Source organism: Pleurodeles waltl, chromosome 12, assembly GCF_031143425.1.
Source record: "Pleurodeles waltl isolate 20211129_DDA chromosome 12, aPleWal1.hap1.20221129, whole genome shotgun sequence".
Classification (NCBI taxonomy): Eukaryota; Metazoa; Chordata; class Amphibia; order Caudata; family Salamandridae; genus Pleurodeles; species Pleurodeles waltl.
The window spans coordinates 675,441,955-675,459,918 of NC_090451.1; the positions used below are offsets into that span (position 1 = coordinate 675,441,955).

The 17,964-nt window shown below is 48.1% G+C and overlaps 1 protein-coding gene across 1 annotated transcript in view; it reads right to left on the reverse strand.

Annotated features, from left to right (window-relative positions):
• The window catches only part of LOC138267203 (extracellular calcium-sensing receptor-like), a 59,053-nt gene that overhangs the window by 13,927 nt on the left and 27,162 nt on the right, over positions 1 to 17,964 (reverse strand). Inside the window, exon 4 of the mRNA XM_069216056.1 lies at positions 3,799 to 4,026. Within this exon, the coding sequence (XP_069072157.1) occupies positions 3,799 to 4,026 (228 nt within the window). The remainder of the gene's footprint in view (positions 1 to 3,798; positions 4,027 to 17,964) is intronic.

A 17,964-nucleotide genomic window follows, 5' to 3' on the forward strand; every position in this document is an offset into this window, starting at 1 on the left:
AATTTGTTTTTGTTGGCTTTGGGACTCTGGCAATTTAGCAATGCTAACTAGTGCTAAAGTGCATGTGCTCACAGCCTAAAACATAGTAACATCGGCGTAGTGACATTTGGCATATTTAATTTACTTATAAGTCCCTAGTAAAGTGCACTACATGTGCACTAGGCTTGTAAATTAAATGCTACTGTTATGCCTGCAGGACAGATTGTGCCACCCACTTAAGTAGCCCTATAAATATGTCTCAGACCTGCCATTGCAGAGTCTGTGTGTGCAGTTTTAAACTGCCATGTCGACCTGGCAAGTTAACCCTCATGCCAGGCCCAAACCTTCCTTTTTAATAGATTGACATCACCCCTAAGGTAGGCCCTAGGCAGCCTAGGAACAAGGCACAGTGTATTTAAAAAGTAGGACATGTGCTTTTAAGTTCTGCATGTCCTAGTAGTGAAAAACTCTAAAATAATTTTTTCACTACTGCAAGACCTATCTCTCCCATAGGATGCCATTGGGGTTACTTTATTACATTTGTAACTGTAATTTCTAATTGGGAATGGATGGGACTGCCAAGTTTGGTATCTCTGGAATCATAATTTAAAATCATAACTGATGGTGAAGCCAAATTTAAAATTGTAATTCTGAAAAAGCCACTTTTAGAAAGTTTGCATTTCCTTACTTAAGACATTTAGGGCCTGATTGCGACCTTGGCGGATGGAACACTCCATCACAAACGTGACAGATATCCCCCATCGTTTACAAGTTCTATAGGATATAATGGAACTTGTAATACAGCGGGTGGGATATCCGTCATGTTTGTGATGGAGTATCCCATCTGCCAAGGTTGTAATCAGGCCCTTGGTGCCTTCTGCCTGTCTCTGAATGCACATCTGGGGTGGGGGTGGGGGGTCAGCTGGGCTTTGGGTATTCCCTCTAGAAACCCATACACAAAGGAACCTTAGGTGTGACTGATGGGCCATCCTGGGCAGGATGGGAGGGAGGAGCTAACACACCTGAATAGACTGTGTCCTGTCCCCTTACAAAGGGCTGAATACCCCCCATAATAAGTCTGGAGCCAGGGCAGGAAGGACAGTCCTCTCTTTGAAGTATTCCCACACATCAGTGGCACAACTGGTAAGAATACGTTTACCCCAGACACCACAAACTCAGTATACTTCTATATCTGTGGGTACTGTGCCAGGAAGAAGCGCTGCTGTCCTACAAGGTCTTCCTCTCTGCTAGACAGCTACTCTGCTGGACTCCTGATTTTCTTTACTGTCCTGCTGTCCCTCTTGCCTAGGAGTGAGAAGGACTGGACCTGCATCACTCCAACCTAGCATCAAAGTGACTCCAAGAGCTTGCTTGCTTGCCTCCTGTTTTCTGAAGTCTCAGGGACACAAAAGGCATGCAGCTCTCTTGCTACAGCACCAGGACTTTGCCAGCTGTAAGTCTTGCCCTGCCTAGTGGTGCCAATCCAGTCCTGGGCCTTTGGAAGTGTATATAAAATGCTACTTCAGTCACGATCAGTAGATCACCGCAATTAAGCGGATCGGAACTGGTGCATCGGCCCCATTTTTTTAAATCAGAGTTGACGTGGATCAACCTCAATGCATCGCCTTCAGTACTGCTGCATCTCCTACCTGACACATCGTCGCTGCTGCACGGAGAAAATCAAAGTATCTTCACCACTGCACGGGAAAGATCAATGTATCGCCGCCACTGTGGGGATCAACACCGACCCATTGCTTTAACCTGCTCCCCGCATCTTCAATGTTGATGCAACCAGGATTAAGGTACTTTTGTTCAGAAGACCTATCCAGGTCCCTGTATCCAGCCTGTGCTCCATCGGGGTCGGCCTGAACTTCATATTTTTTTGCGGTCCAGCACGGCTAGATATCCTCGGTTAGCGCTTCTTGATTCTAATCGCTATTTTACAGTTTATTCTTTAGAAATTCATATCTCAAGTTCTACTTATTGGATTTTTGTTGTTTTGATTAAGCTCTATTTGTTAACCATGTGTGGTATTGTTTCAAGTGATGTTTTCACTGATTTACTGTTTGAAGTTTTGAACAAATACTTTACACATTGCCTCTTAAGTTAAGCCTGACTGCTCTGTGCCAAGCTACAAGGGGTGAGCACGGGTTAATTTAGGGTGTGCTTGTGAATTATCCTGACTAGGATTGTGGTTCTTGCTTGGACATGGTGCATACCTCTGCCAACCAGAAACACACTTTCCAGCAAATGAAAATTAAAATTTTACTGTAGATAGATTTTAATAAAATGCTTTTTATAAGAGAATAAATTATATTTAAATTAATTAATGCATATTAGTGTGTTTTGTACTTTATATTTTATTAGGTCTGGGTTCAAAATAAATATTTATAATTATATTACATTAATAGTTCTCATTATATACTAAAATAATTTTTTGGAAAAATGTTTTTAAATTTAATAAACTTCTCGAATTGACCATATACATTTGCAAATGGAGACATCTGCCAGGGTGGCATATGTTCCTGTCTACATGTGAAAAATTGCAATTAGTAACTTTACTCTTATAAATGCTGGTGTAGGGGGGCTCCACAAGATGGAGAGCTGCAAGTCTGCACTTATGAGTGACTTTGCTGGAATATGAACGGAACAACCCTACAGTTGGTGGGCGTGTAGAGAAATGGGTTTATCCACTGTGAAAGTCTTTTTTTCCCCATGGATAAAATAATTTATAACAGCATGTGCTATTGCACTCATTTGGGGAGTTTTGTGTGACTTAATACACACATACTCAACACAGGACCTCTCTTAATTTCTCCTCACTTACATTGTTTGTGCCTTTTACTCTCATTACAACATCTTCTCAATTGTTACTAGACACACTGTACCTGTGGCACTGCATACACTCCAGAACACACATTGATGTATGACTCTTACTTGGCATTTGCCTCACATATACTAAATCCGCCATCACTTTGACATTACATTTGTGGTAACGTTTTACCAGCCAGGCAGGCTGCAGACTAGCAGGTTTCCTTCTCTCTACAGCCTAACTACATAAGAAATGCTGCAAACTGTGAACTACTTGCTAAGCTTTCCAATAGTTGCTCTGATATTTCATTAGAGAGGAGAGCTCAAGCTACATTGTTCTAGTCAAATGCTTTCACTAACCTACCAATTTGGTTGTACAAATGTGGAATTGCATAAGATATTCTTAATTGAAAAATTATGAATGTTTTTAAGAAACAATCATCTGGTATTTTTTATCTGATTGGTGTATACAATAAATTACTTTTAATACTGACCACATTTCATTCACAAAGAGCTTTCAATAAGTATTTAGTGAAGTATTTAGTAATTGATATTCTATCAATTATGCTTTTAAAGGACGGTTTGTGTGCCTTCAAAGTTAATGTAGAGCAGGTCAGCTTCAAATCACACTTCCTCCCAAAATGGCATAAGGAAGGCCACTGGAAAAAGGAATGGGCTTTCTCCATTTGGCATTGAGATTGTGAAGGTAAGGCTCAAGTCACATTTCTTTGCAGTTACACAACCCATTGGTCAGAGGCTGAATCAAGACATCATGGCAAAATTGATAGACAAATAATGTCTCCTAGAAATTAAATGTACCCTTAATACTGAAGGAGGCTACCATGGCTTGATATTCACACCCATCTCTTTCAGTTTTCCTTTTGCAGTAGGTTCTCTTCCTTGCATTTGTTTTATTCTACATGAAATAAAATAAATCACTCAGTATCCTTACTATTCCTAGAGTATCTACACCAAAGTTAATATCTTTCAGAAAATGGCATCTCTTACCTGAAGAGATCCTGCGGCCCATCTGATGGCAGTGATGTTGATAAAAATACCCTTTTCCATTGAGGTGCTGGACTCATACCTGCCCACCTTCACATACTTTACCGAGCCCATGGTATCAAGTTGCCAATTCATAATATCATACTGAGCTGGGACGTTGCCATTCTCATCGAAAAATATCTCTGCTCCAACTTTATTGTGAAAATGTACTTTTTTGACATAAGGAAGAAGCTATAAGAGAGAAGCATTCATGGCATTAAATGTTTTTTTTTTTTAAATAATGATCTTTATTTGTTTGTAATTGTTTAAAAAAATATATGTATATTCTCACAAGTCTGCTTGTACTGCATTAGAGCACCTTGCTGTACAATCTACTCAGTGTATTGGTATTGATACTTCTAATGCTGCAGTCGGGTGCAAGTGGGGATATTTGTAGTAAAGCAAAACTGCTAGGTGTTCACGTTGTGAAATAGGTGCACTTTTTTGTTAGCTATGAGAGTGATAATATTTGAAATATCCTAGGGCACATCATTTTCTGAACAACAGGTAGTTACATTCCAACCATTTGCTGCTGGTGCATCTCAGCGCCTCACTGCCTCAAGCCTCATTATGAGGCTGTTTAAAACATTTCGGAAATTATCTAAAACAGTTATTGGACCATTTTCTCATAGCAATGTGAGCCTTGTGGTTGCACTCCTTTAATGCATAGAATTTCTATCATTTACACAGTCCTTTGGACTATTTCCTGTGCAACAAGGGTAAGAGCCAGTTGTCAGGAAATCCAGTTCTTAATTTGTAAAACAATAATTGGTGGAGCCCAAAGATTTTCTCACTATTGAAGGTCGGAGTGCCGAATACCAAGGCTGCGTTGTCTTGATTCCATCTAATGTCTCTTTAATCCACCATCAGACCCTCTTCTCTGACTCTTTATCTCACTCTTGTAGTATTTCTCATAGCTGATTTCTCCATTTGTCACTGTTAGTCTGTTTTTCTCTTTTTCCTTCTAGCCTCCTTTTTTATGGTTTTCCCTCTTTCACTCTGGAACAAAATCGTCTACTAGTTCCTGGTCCAGCTCTCTCATTCTGGTACCCAAGGCTTTCCCACCAGGTAGCACTCCAGAAACTGTTTTTCTGTGTAGATTACAGAGGCCTCAATTCAGCCACCATGACTGATGATAACACCATAGCCAGAGCTGATGAGCTCATTGGCAAGTTAGGGACTGCCAGGTACCTCAGTACCTTTGCATTGGCATCAGGATATTGACATATTGCTCTAACTCAGGGGAGAAAAAAGAGGTCAACATTCCTCACACTAAGATGCACTTCCAGGTCAAGGTTATGTTTTTGGTATGAAGAATGTCCCTGCCATCTTACATAGGTTGGTCATCCGAGTTCTGGCTTTGTTGGAGAACTTCAGTGCATCCTTTATAGATGACATTACTATATTTATTTTTGGATGGGACAACCACCTGTAGAACCTGAATGAAGTACTCCATGCCCTGAAGCAGGCAGGTCTATCAAGGCCAGACGGGCTCTCTGATGTACCTTGGCCTCCAAGTCAGTGGATATAGCACCGTTGTTACCCCCTGATGGCGCTCATTCTAAGAAGCAGTCTAAAAAGGTAATCTGGATAACAATGTGCTAAAAAGCATTTGACACCCTGAAGAAAACCATGTATTTAGCACCAGTACAAAAAACACCAGACTTCATTAAAGAATACCCTGTGCAGTCTGATGCTTCAGAGCATGGTATTGGGACTCTTCTTTCACAACTAAATAATGAGGGCTTAAAACGATCTGTACCCTTCATCAGCAGGCAGCAACTACCTCTGGGGTGTATTTGAGACGGAGGCATTTGCAGTGACCCAGACTCTGTGGTAACTGAGACCATACCACAGACCCTTCAGATGGCTGATGGAAAAGCATCCTTAATTGTCAAGGAGGCCCAACTCCCTACAGGGTATGGACTTCACAGTGGAACATAGTTCTGGAACTGACTGTGAGCATGCGAATGGTCTTTCCAGGTTTTTTCACCTTAGCTATGACCTTCTTTTGCGTGCTGTAACACCAGATTTTGCCTTGACTGCACTTTCTATCTATAGAACTGTGTAAACTTTGCTAACCAGTGGTAAAGTCCCTGTGCTCCATTTAACATTTTGAAAGTGGCATATTGAACCTTCCTATGAGCCCATAGTATAAGATATGAAGTGCACTCATTGCCTGTAAGTTAGAGGTCACTAGTGGACAGCATCACCAATTATGCCATCCACAGCAGTACAAGCATAACTACAGGGCTACTATTTCTAGCCTGAACGTTGCAGTTTTAAATTGCAAATTCCACCTGCAAAATAACCCCTTTCGACTGATCGAGACCTTCCTTTTAAATATTTAGATGTCACCCCCAAGTTGACCTTATTGGCAAAAGGTAAGGTGTATCCTGCTCAGAAGAAAGATATATAGAAATCTTATTGTTACACATCATGTCTTTACAATGAAAAAAAACCAAAAAAAACTATTTTCACTGTTGCAAGGCTTGCTGTTCCTTAGGGACATATTGTAATGCAATATTAAATTTAACAATTTAATCTCTGAGCAGGAACCAACTATAAATGCCATTCTTAGACTTTCTGTAATATGTATTGTAAGCCAAATTAACTGGTGAAGTCAGACTTTTAATACATATTATGGAAATGTTATTTTTAGAATGTTACCTTGTTCCCTGACTAAAGCATCTGATTAACTATTTGCATCAGCTCCAGCTATCCCTGGCAGCTGAATAGCCCTCTTAATAAGGTGTGAAAACTGCTCCCAAAGCATGACTAGAGCCTTAGGTTTGGGGAGGTGTTTCTGTTCCTCTCACAGGATGCATATTTAGGCTGTTCCCAGGAGCTTAATTAACTTCTAAGAGACCTATCCTGTCACAGGCAAATGTTTGCTAACACCTGGCAAGGGCCCTTCTTCGTTCACCTGTCAGACAGGTGCAAAACCAAGTGCAAGAGGAGCTGCCTTCGGAAGTAGCTTAGGGACCACAGAGGAAGGGTTGCTTATTTCTCTGGGTACACCTTAGGAGTGGGAAGAAAAGTTTGCTATCCTGGGTTTAGACAGAGATTGTACTGAGGGATTGTTTGCTGTAGGGCACACAGGAAGTATTGAAAAAAGTGGGTAGGATAACCCCAGGGAATGTTTACCCTATTTGTTAGGGAGAGGCCAGGAATTATCCACACCTGCAAGCTGGCCCTATGCATAAAGGTGTCACCCACAGTAGCCTCCTCAGAACACTATTGGACCTGTGAAAAATCAGAAGAGGGCCGAACCTGCTGTCTGAGACCTGAGAACAGCCTAGAAATCTCGATCTGCTATCACAATCAGAATAAAGAATTGGACTCCAAGGGTTATCAGGATACACTATTCAAGCTACAGGGCCACAACAAGCTACAAGAGGCCTTTCCTACCTACTACTTCCCAGCTGACCATCTCTAACTGGACTGCCCTGGATCCCGCTGGTGGCTTCCGCTACAGTGAGTCTGGACTCCCAGGTTCTGTTGCTGAGGCGCTGGAACCCGGTGCTGTGTCAAAGTGATCTCCTCCTAATATGTCCCAAATCCTGGAACTTAGAATCTTTTTTGCTACAAAGATCTCCAGAGGACCGGATGCACCCTGCCAAGTCTATCTGATGAAGAAGTCTGTATCAGAGATATTCTGCAGCAGCAATTCTTATTTAGAGGAAACTCGCAGAGAAGGTATCCAGCCTTGTGGATCCCTTGCCTCACTGGAAAACATGACCAATTCTGAATGTAGGAATCTTTACCAGGTGAAGGCCCCAAAAGTATTGGCTCAATGAGATACCTTCATTGGGTGTGAAATTCTGATTTCTACTGCACATGGTTTTGGTGCCAAAAGTCATTGTCCTTACAGGGATTCTGTCTAGCTTGTATCTGACTTTGTGAAACCTTCGTCATTCGCAGCTTGCTGCCTTGTCCCGCTCAGGAATTCTGCCTTCTATTTTAAACACTACATCCATTGGTACAACTTCTGATGGGGTTGAATCTGGTTTCTCTAACCAACCCGCACTCCATTGTAGTCAGCCTTAGCTTGCTCCAAAGTACCAGTCAAGAGCAGTTAGATGACCACAGTTGGTGCTTCACAATTTTCAGTACCATGTTGAGTCTTACACTTTAAAACTCTCTATCCCTGTTTGGATTTTTATTTTTCAGTGTCATTTCATTTATTAACCAACACTCTACTTTTCTAAATTGGTTTCAGATTTTTCTTGTGTTGTGCTTTGAGATTATTATTGTTTTGGTACTACATAAATAATTTACATTTTGTCTGCTCTGTGCAGCTGGCTAGCCAGAGGATGAGTTCAGATTAACTTAGTAAGTTTAGTGATTCACCCTATCAAGAATCATTGATCATTACTTGAGATGGGCACACATATGAACTAAATTACAAAATCATATAGCAATAAAATGGGAGGAAGAGAATTACATCTAAGGTTACTGAAGTTCAGATAGTTATCCATAAAGTGCATTTTTGTGATTTGTAGAAAATCTGTTGAGCCAACTCAGAAATATTAAGGCTTACAACAATGCAAAATATAGTGCCACGGGACTCCCATTGGACACCACTATGGAAAAACCAACAAAAAATAATTCTGATTGATTAATCCCTCTTCCCTTTGATAACAATTGTTCTGGTTTTGGCCTCTTATTACTACTTGCCTCCAGGTCCAGCTCAAACGTAAAATTAACAAAAAGGTCAACAAGCATCTTAAGCCCATTAGCCATACGAGCCAATAATACGGCATTATCTGCATAGAGTAGAGATGGCACAGGAATTATCTTTATCATAGGCAGATCTTACCCATGTGTAACCAATAAGCTGTTCAAACCATTAATATATAATGAAAAGAGAAGTGCAGCCAACACACATCCCTGTATGGAACGCCAAACGTCTCTGTGCGCTCCTCTCCTGAGCCAAATCTCGCTGATGCATTCACGTCCGAGTGCAAGGCCCTTAAGCAATTTAGCAGTGGACTAGGTAAACCAAGCACCATCACGTTGTTCCATAGTTTCGATCTGTTCACTCAGTCGAAAGCACTACTCATGTCAATGAATGCGAGAAACAAGGACCCCTGCTTCGCAGTCACACATTACCCGAATAGGGGATTTAGGTTCAGGCACTGTTCCATAGTGCCTTTACCCTCACCAACCCTATATTGAACAGGGCACAAAACATTATGGTACTGGACTCAAGTTTCCACATGCTCTGAAATAATATGTCCTGCTACCTTCACAACTGAATTAAGCAAATAAATAAGTCTATATCATACAGGGTCTTGTCTGTTCCCTTATTTAAAAACAGATTCTATTACTGCAGCTTTCCATACTGGGGCGGTGGGGTTTGAAGGGGGGGGGGCGGAGTCCTACCTGCGCCGCTGCATTAACAACTACATTGGTTGAGGCAGGAGCCCAAAAATTCATTTTAGCCTTACATAAGTCCATAGGGATCCCGTCCGGATCAGGGGCTTTATGCTACAGACTTGATCAAATAGCCTTATAAACCACTTCCAGTTGAAACCTGATCTCTAATGGGTAAAAATGTCCATCCTCATTCCCCACAGACCTAGCATCATCGCCAAAATTGTAAACCCTTTTAAAACTAGTCACCCAACGCTCAGGTCTAATGGAAGAGCCTATGTCATCTGGAGCAACCAAAGTAGCCTGCCTACCATTAACAATGGCCCAGAAACCTCTAGAGTCCCCAGAAACAGAGGCAGGCAACAATCATTCCCACGAAACCTCCCTAAATTCCGCTTTTTGCTTCTCAACGGCTGATTTATAGATCTTCCTCGCCTCCGTAATATATATTTAATTAAGTAGCCTAATGTTGAGGGTCACCCTTAGATGCTTATTAGGCTACAGGTTTTATCAAACCAGCAATGCTGAACAGCTGGTCTTTGACTTGACAAATCTCTCGCAATGCTTTAAAATTGAGCTTAACAATTGAATATGGGCTGAAATCATTGCAGGAGGTGAGATTTCCACTAACAGAGTGTCCTCAAAAAGATTAAAATTTGTTTAAACTATTGTCTCAAATAAAGCTGCGGTTGGTAGATTTCACCACTACAACCTCAGCCCCTTGTCAGTCGGTCCTAGCACAGCGTCAAAACTGGCTACAGATTGAATTGTAACTCTTATTTTTTGAGGAGTTTCTTAGGATTATGATCACTAAAAAAATATCATGAACAGCCCCAGGGCTCACAAGATTCACAAGTGTTCTGGAGTTAAGCACATAGGCGGTCGTTACAACATTGGCGGTAAAAGCCGCTTACCGCCGTGCAGAAGACCGCCAACACGCGGCTGCGGAATTCCGCCACAGCTATTATGACCCACATCTCGAAATCTGACAAAATTCAGACACCCACACAAGTCCGCCACACCAAAGGTCAGTGATAAACTGGCAAAAACAAAACCTCCACCATCACGCCAACAGAAATACACCCACACTATCACAACACACAAATCCACGCGGCGGTCTTTCAACCGCGGTATTCCATTGGCGGTACACACCGCCGCACTCAAAATACACACACTTCTACAAAACACCGCCACATTGGACAATTCGAAATACACACACCTGCTACACATACACACACCACTCCCACACACCCAATACAATATAAAACACACACCCACATCACCCACAAACCCCTACGACCACTATTACAGAGAGAAGGCCAGAGAGAGACACCACCATCCACAAACTAGCATCCACAGGCACTCAACACCATCACCCACACAACTTCCACGCACAAAACTCCACACACCACTACATATCACCACACACACCACCCCACACATCACCTACACCACCCCATGGCACGGCAAAGACACCCCAGGTTCTCGGAGGAGGAGCTCAGGGTCATGGTGGAGGAAATTGTCCGGGTAGAGCCACAGCTATTTGGAGCACAGGTGCAGCACACCTCCATTGCAAGGAAGATGAAGCTATGGAGAAGAATAGTTGACAGGGTGAACGCAGTGGGACAGCACCCAAGAAATCGGGACGACATCAGGAAGAGGTGGAACGACCTACGGGGGAAGGTGCGTTCCGTGGTCTCAAGACACCACCAGGCGGTTCAGCGGACTGGCGGCGGACCCCCACCTCCTCCCCCACAACTAACAACATGGGAGGAGCAGGTCTTGGAGATTCTGCATCCTGAGGGCCTCGCAGGAGTCGGTGGAGGAATGGACTCTGGTAAGACAAATCTTAACTATTACATCCCCCACCATACCTGCATGCCATCACATACCCCCACCCTCACCCTCACCCCATCACTCCAACTCCTCACAAATGTCCCGATATCACAAACCACCCATCCCAACACCAAGCCCTGCATGCAACACCAAAGCATGGACACCCATCACTAAAGCATGCCCACTGCACATACCCATAACACCCCCCTAAACCATCATCACACAAGCCCCCACGCAGGAATGCCAGCACTCAGGTATACGATCACCCACCCATTGCACACCATGACACACACAGATGCAATAATCATGCTTTTCCACCCTTGCAGGACCACTACCCAACATCACCAGACAGGAGGGTCCAGACATCTCCACCCCACCCACAGAAGAGGCCCACAGTGATGACAGCAGCTCTGTCCACCTGGATCTAGATGACCAGCCCGGACCATTGTGGGCCTCGGGACAGTCAGTTCCCCTCACACAGGCACAGGCCACCACAGACCTTCCACCCTCTGGTAACACCAGCACAGCACCCACCCAGCGGGCCCATACCTCCGTCCCCAGGACATGTCAATCAGCTGTGTGTCCACCACTACAGGGAACCCAGGATAACCCACCACCCCAACAACAGCAGGGACCTGGGGGCAGTGGTAGTGGGCACACGGTCCAGGGGATGGAGGCCCAGGAACACAGCGGAACTGGGAGGGCTGCTGTGCGACAGGGGGCGGACAGGCCAAGGGAACACACTCTCCACGAGGCCCTCTCCTCCATCATGGGAGCATACCATCACTCCCAGGAGACGAAGGCAACGGTCCTGGCCAAGTTTCAGAAGACGCAGCGCATGCAGGAGGAATAGCATTTGGGGTTCAGGGAGGAACTCAGAACCATCAGCTCCGCCCTGGGCACCATCGTAGGGGTGCTGAAGGAAATACTTAACACTAGGAGGGACACTGTGGCACTCCAAGGGGCCCCTGACACTAGCATGGACGATGAACTGCCCACCACCTCCGCCGGCGCTAGTGGACAGGAGGGACCACCACACCAGCACCCCACTCCCTGCAGATGGAGGACCACCCCACAAGCGGTCCCTGAGATCCAGGAACAAGACAGAGCACGATGCCAAGACCCCCGCAAGACATGAGACCACCCTGATTGTCAACCCACTGTCCCACTTTGTCACCCTGTCCATATTGGAACTGCCCCAGCTCCACTTCCTATGCCCATATGGGCAATGCACCTATGAGACAAATAGACTGGACTCTGCCATGGACACTCCTCCGCCATCACCCCTCACCATTTAACTTCCCCCTCCAATATTTTTTATGTAAATAAACACACCTAAAACACCAAAAGATCTGGAGTCTGTCTGTGATTTCGAAATAGTGTATTTGCAATTACAGTGACAAAATTTCCAGGAAATAGTAATGTCAACATACTGATGTCACACGGCTCTAGTCCATGAGGTATCTAAGCAGATGACACACATTGGGACCCACACCTGTGAAACCGTGAGGGAAAGTGACAACTCAGTGACCATACACTGGGTGAAATAGCCAGACAGGAGAGAGGTAGAAGTGTAAAAGTACTTGTAGTAGGCAGGAATGTATTCTCACCTGTGTTTCACTGGAAATATTGCTGGATGACTGAGTCCCTGTTGTCAATGTCTTTTTCCTCTGCTTCCTCCTCATCACTGTCCACAGGCTCCACAGCTGCCACAACACCGCCATCTGGACCATCCTCCTGCAGAAAAGGCACCTGTCGTCGCAAAGCCAAGTTATGAAGCATACAGCAGGCCACGATGATCTGTCACACCTTCTTTGGTGAGTAGAATAGGGATCCACCTGTCATATGGAGGCACCTAAACCTGGCCTTCAGGAGGCCGAAGGTGCGTTCGATCACCCTCCTAGTCCGCCCATGGGCCTCATTGTAGCGTTCCTCTGCCCTGGTCCTGGGATTTCTCACTGGGGTCAGTAGCCATGACAGGTTGGGGTAACCAGAGTCACCTTATAGCCACACCCGGTGCCTCTGTAGTTGACCCATCACATAAGGGATGCTGCTAGTCCGCATGATGTAGGCGTCATGCACTGAGCCAGGGAACATGGCATTCACATGGAAGATGTCCGGTCTGCCAAACATACCATCTGTACATTCATGGAATAATAGGTTTCTGTACACCTGTTCACTCCTGTTGGAGGGGGGGGGGGCAAAGCCACATGGGTCCCATCAATGGCACCTATGATGTTGGGGATATGTCCAAGGGCATAGAAGTCACCTTTCACTGTAGGCAAGTCCTCCACCTGAGGGAAAACAATGTAGCTCCGCATGTGTGATACCACCTGCACTTGAGGGGGGATTCCTGTGGGATGGCGGATTACTGACATCAGGTCTGGCTCCAACTGGGTACACAGTTCCTGGATTGTGGCACGGTCAAACCTGTATGTGATGATCAAACTTCTTTCCTCCATTGTCGACAGGTCCACCAGCGGTCGGTACACCGGAGGATTCCACCATCTCCTCACATGTCCCAGCAGACGGTGCCTATGAAGGACAACAGCAAGCACAGAGTCAAACAACTCAGAGGTATGTACACACAGTGTAGACAGAACAAGATTCACACACAAAATCTGGCCTGTAATTGTGTTGAGAGTAGGCCTAGGTATGTGTGACGCAGTTGGTAATTAGGCCATGTGGGCCCCTGAAATGGCGGCTGCCTGACAACTAAAGCGGGACAATGGGATGTGAGGTAACAGCGCTGGAATGTACACCGTCGCGGTAGGCGGTCGAAGACCGCGGCGCAATGCTGCATTGGTTAACATTGGACCCTATGCTGCTGTGGCCTCGGTCTGGAAGAGACAATGGCTCGTGCGTCTGGGGAAAGGGCCCCTGCCTTCACATCGGAGGAGTTGGAGAAGCTCGTCGGCGGGGTCCTCCCCCAGTACACGCTACTCTACGGTCCTCCAGACCAACAGGTAAGTACACAGGGAGCATGCTGTATGGGCTATGCCTGTGTGGAGAGGGCTGGTTGTAAGAAGGAAGGGGGCAGAGTTCTGCGTGCATGAAAGACGGTGGGTGCATGTGCCACATGGCAAGGGTAGGGTTGGGGGCCACTCACTTTGACGGTGCAGTTGGTAATGACTTCTCTTCTGTACATTTCATGTAGGTCAGCGCCCACCAGAAGAAGGATATTTGGCGTGCCATCGCCAAGGACGACCGGACCCTGGGGGTCCACCACAGACGGAGCACCCACTGCCGGAAGAGATGGGAGGACATTCGCTGCTGAAGCAAGAAGACGGCGGAGGCTCTGCTGGGGATGGCCTTCCAACGTGGGAGGGGTGCCCGTCGAACCATGACCCCCCTGATGTTCCGGATCCTGGCGGTGGCCTACCCTGAGTTGGAAGGGCGCTTTAGGGCATCACAGCAGACACAAGGGGGTGAGTACACTCTCATTCTGCTGACTTTGAGCGCAGTGGAGGGGTCTGGGTGGGGGAGGAGGGCTGTGGGTTTCCCTAGGCCAGGGCGAGTTCCGTAGGCTAGGCCCCTTTGTAAGGCATGGCCCTGTGGCCCCCCACCCCACCTCTGTAGAGTGCCAAGTAAAGCTATTCATGCACCTGTTTCATCTATGTGTGCAGATGTGGTCCATAGACTTGTAGGCCATTTCCCATTAATTGCACTGTAGAGCCCAACAGCGCGACGTTGTGCAGGGGGCTGCTGTGTCTGTCTTGTCTGCCAACGTTAACGGTAATGCATGCACTCAACATGTCTTTCTTCTGTCCCCCCCTCCCTTTTTTTGCGGTCTCCCTGTTCTTGCGTGCATTAGCATCATCAGGCGGAGGTGCAGTGGCACCGGAGCACGAGGGAGCTGCATCCCACATGGGCATGGAGGCCCACACTACAGACTCTGAATACACCAGTGGGATGGAGGGCGAGGGGAGAACCATGGCGGTCACAGGATCTGCAACCAGCGACATGGACTTGTCCTCCGATGGGAGCTCCCTTGTGGTGGCGGCAACATCTGTGCCCTCCACTTCAACAGGTACAGCCGCCACCCCCCCTACCAGCACCGCCCTCCCAGCAGTCCCTCAGCCTTCGCCCCGTGCCCGCTCACCCGGGAGGGTGGGCATCACCTTCGCCCCAGGCACCTCAGCCCCTGCCCCTGTCACCTCTGCTGCCCTCAGTGAGGAGGCCATTGACCTCCTCAGGTCCCTCACTGTTGTTCAGTCTACCATTTTGAATGCCATCCAGGGTGTAGAAAGGGAGTTGCAACACACAAATGCATTCCTGGAGGGCATTCATTCTGGTCAGGCTGCCCTTCATCGAACCGTTCAAACTCTGGCCTCAGCACTGATGGCAGCCATTGTCCCTGTGTCTAGCCTCCCCCCTCCAACTTCCTCCACCCAGACCCAATCCCCTGTACCTCTGCCTATCCCAAGCACACCATCAGACCAGCCTGCACACACCACAACAGACAAGAGAAGCTCTGGCAAACATAAGCACCACACATCCCAGAGGCACTCATGCAAGCATCACACACATGCAGACACACCAACATCCACTGCCTCCACTGTGTCCCCCTCCTCCTCATCATCTCCCTCCTCCCTCCAAGTCTTGTCTACACTCACACCTGCATGCACTACCTCTGCAGCCACTACGTCCCGCACCAGCACACCCACCAGCACACCCCGCTCATGTCCAGTCACCACTCCCACTACCATCCACATGTCTGTGTCCTCTCCCAGTGTGTCTATGATGCCCCCTCCCAAGATACACAAACGCAGGCACACACCCACCCAACATACATCCACCTCACGACAGCCTCCAGCGCATGCACCTGCACCCAAAGCCACAAAAGTTACACCTCCTACAACCACCTCCTCTTCCTCCACTCCCAAACCCCCTCCAGCTACCCGTCCCAGTGTTTCCAAACAACTTTTCCTGTCCACCCATAACCTATTTCCCACCACCCCCGTCCAACTCATAGGTCCCGTACTATCACCTCAGCCACAAAATCACCGGGACCAGTGGTGCCTGTTGTCACAGGTATGTGGAGTGCACCGGCCACCAGGCCAGCCAGTGTATCATGGAGCCAGAGCACAGCCAGTCCCCCCCCTGTGAAGCACCAGAAGTTGGCCAGTGCCAGGCGGGAGAGGGGGAAGACTCCAGCCACTCAAGCCGCTCACAGGGGTCCCGGGGGGAATGTGGACTCTGCTGTGACTCCTCCCAAGGTGGGGAAGGGGCAGAAGAAACCCTCAAAGTCTGGGAGGAGCAGCATGGCGGAGAAGACCGCCATCATCCCTGCTGGGCAGGAGGGCCCTGCCAGCCCAATCGTCGATGCCCAGGAGGGCCCCGCCAGCCACAGCCCAGCTGCCCAGGAGGCCCCCGCCAGCCCCATCATCGCTGCCCAGGAGGGCCCCGCCAGCCACAGCCCAGCTGCCCAGGAGGGCCCGCCAGCCACAGCCCAGCTGCCCAGGAGGGCCCCGCCAGCCCCATCGTCGCTGCCCAGGAGGGCCCCGCCAGCACCATCGTTGCTGCCCAGGAGGGCCCCGCCAGCCCCATCGTCGCTGCCCAGGAGGGCCCCGCCAGCCAAAGCCCAGCTGGGCAATGAAGGACCGCCAGCCCCAGCCCAGCTGGGCAATGAAGGACCGCCAAGGCAAGCACCGCTGAACAGGACAAGGACCGCTGAACAGGGCAAAGACCGCCAAGGCAAGCACCGCTGAACAGGGCAAGGACCGCCAAGGCAAGCACCGCTGAACAGGGCAAGGACCGCTGAACAGGGCAAGGACTGCCAAGGCAAGCACCGCTAAACAGGGCAAGGACCGCCAAGGCAAGCACCGCTGAAGGGCAAGGACCGCTGAACAGGGCAAGGACCGCCAAGGCAAGCACTGCTGAACAGGGCAAGGACCGCCAAGGCAAGCACCGCTGAACAGGGCAAGGACCGCCAAGCCAAGCACCGCTGAACAGGGCAAGGACTGAACAGGGCAAGGACCGCCAAGGCAAGCACCGCTGAACAGGGAAAGGACCGCCAAGGCAAGCACCGCTGAACAGGGCAAGGACCGCCAAGGCAAGCACCGCTGACCAGGGCAGGGACCGCCAAGGCAAGCACCGCTAGCCCATGAGCGCCAGGGGCAGTGACGCAACAGGGACCGTCACGGGGTGAGTGATGCACTCTGGGCACCAGTCCCCCTCCAGAACCAGTGGAGACCTGCATCCACTCCGTATGTCCTTGGCAGGATGAAGCACTCTGGGCACCAGTCCCCCTCCAGAACCAGTGGAGACCTGTATCCACTCCGTCTGTCCTTGGCAGGATGAAGCACTCTGGGCACCAGTCCCCCTCCAGAACTAGTGGAGACCTGCATCCACTCCGTCTGTCCTTGGCAGAATGAAGCACTCTGGGCACCAGTCCCCCTCCAGAACCAGTGGAGACTGTTATCCACTTGAGTGACCGCCCACTGGAGAGACTTGAAAGACTGTGGCTTTGCACTCCCCAGGATGGTACAGTGGGCAAACCGCCCACTGGGGAGACTTGAGAGACTATGGCTTTGCAATCCCCAGGATGGTACAGTGGGCAAACCACCCACTGTAGAGACTTGAGAGACTGTGGCTTTGCACTCCCCAGGATACAGCAGTGGGCAAACCACCCACTGTAGAGACTTGAGAGACTGTGGCTTTGCACTCCCCAGGATACATCAATGGGCATGGAGCCCCCTCGTGGATCTGGCGTCGTGCACTCATCCGGCTGAGGCTGAAGTGCCTTCCCTTCCCCCTGAGGTGCCTGTTGTGTTTCTATCTGATGCCCCAGCCAATTTCTCTCCGTCATGTTCGGGTATCTTGTGTGGGCCTCGCCCATGCATTTTGGGCCCAGTGGTCCACGGACTATGAATGGTGCTATAACTGGACTACTATTCGTGGTGTATATTTTGT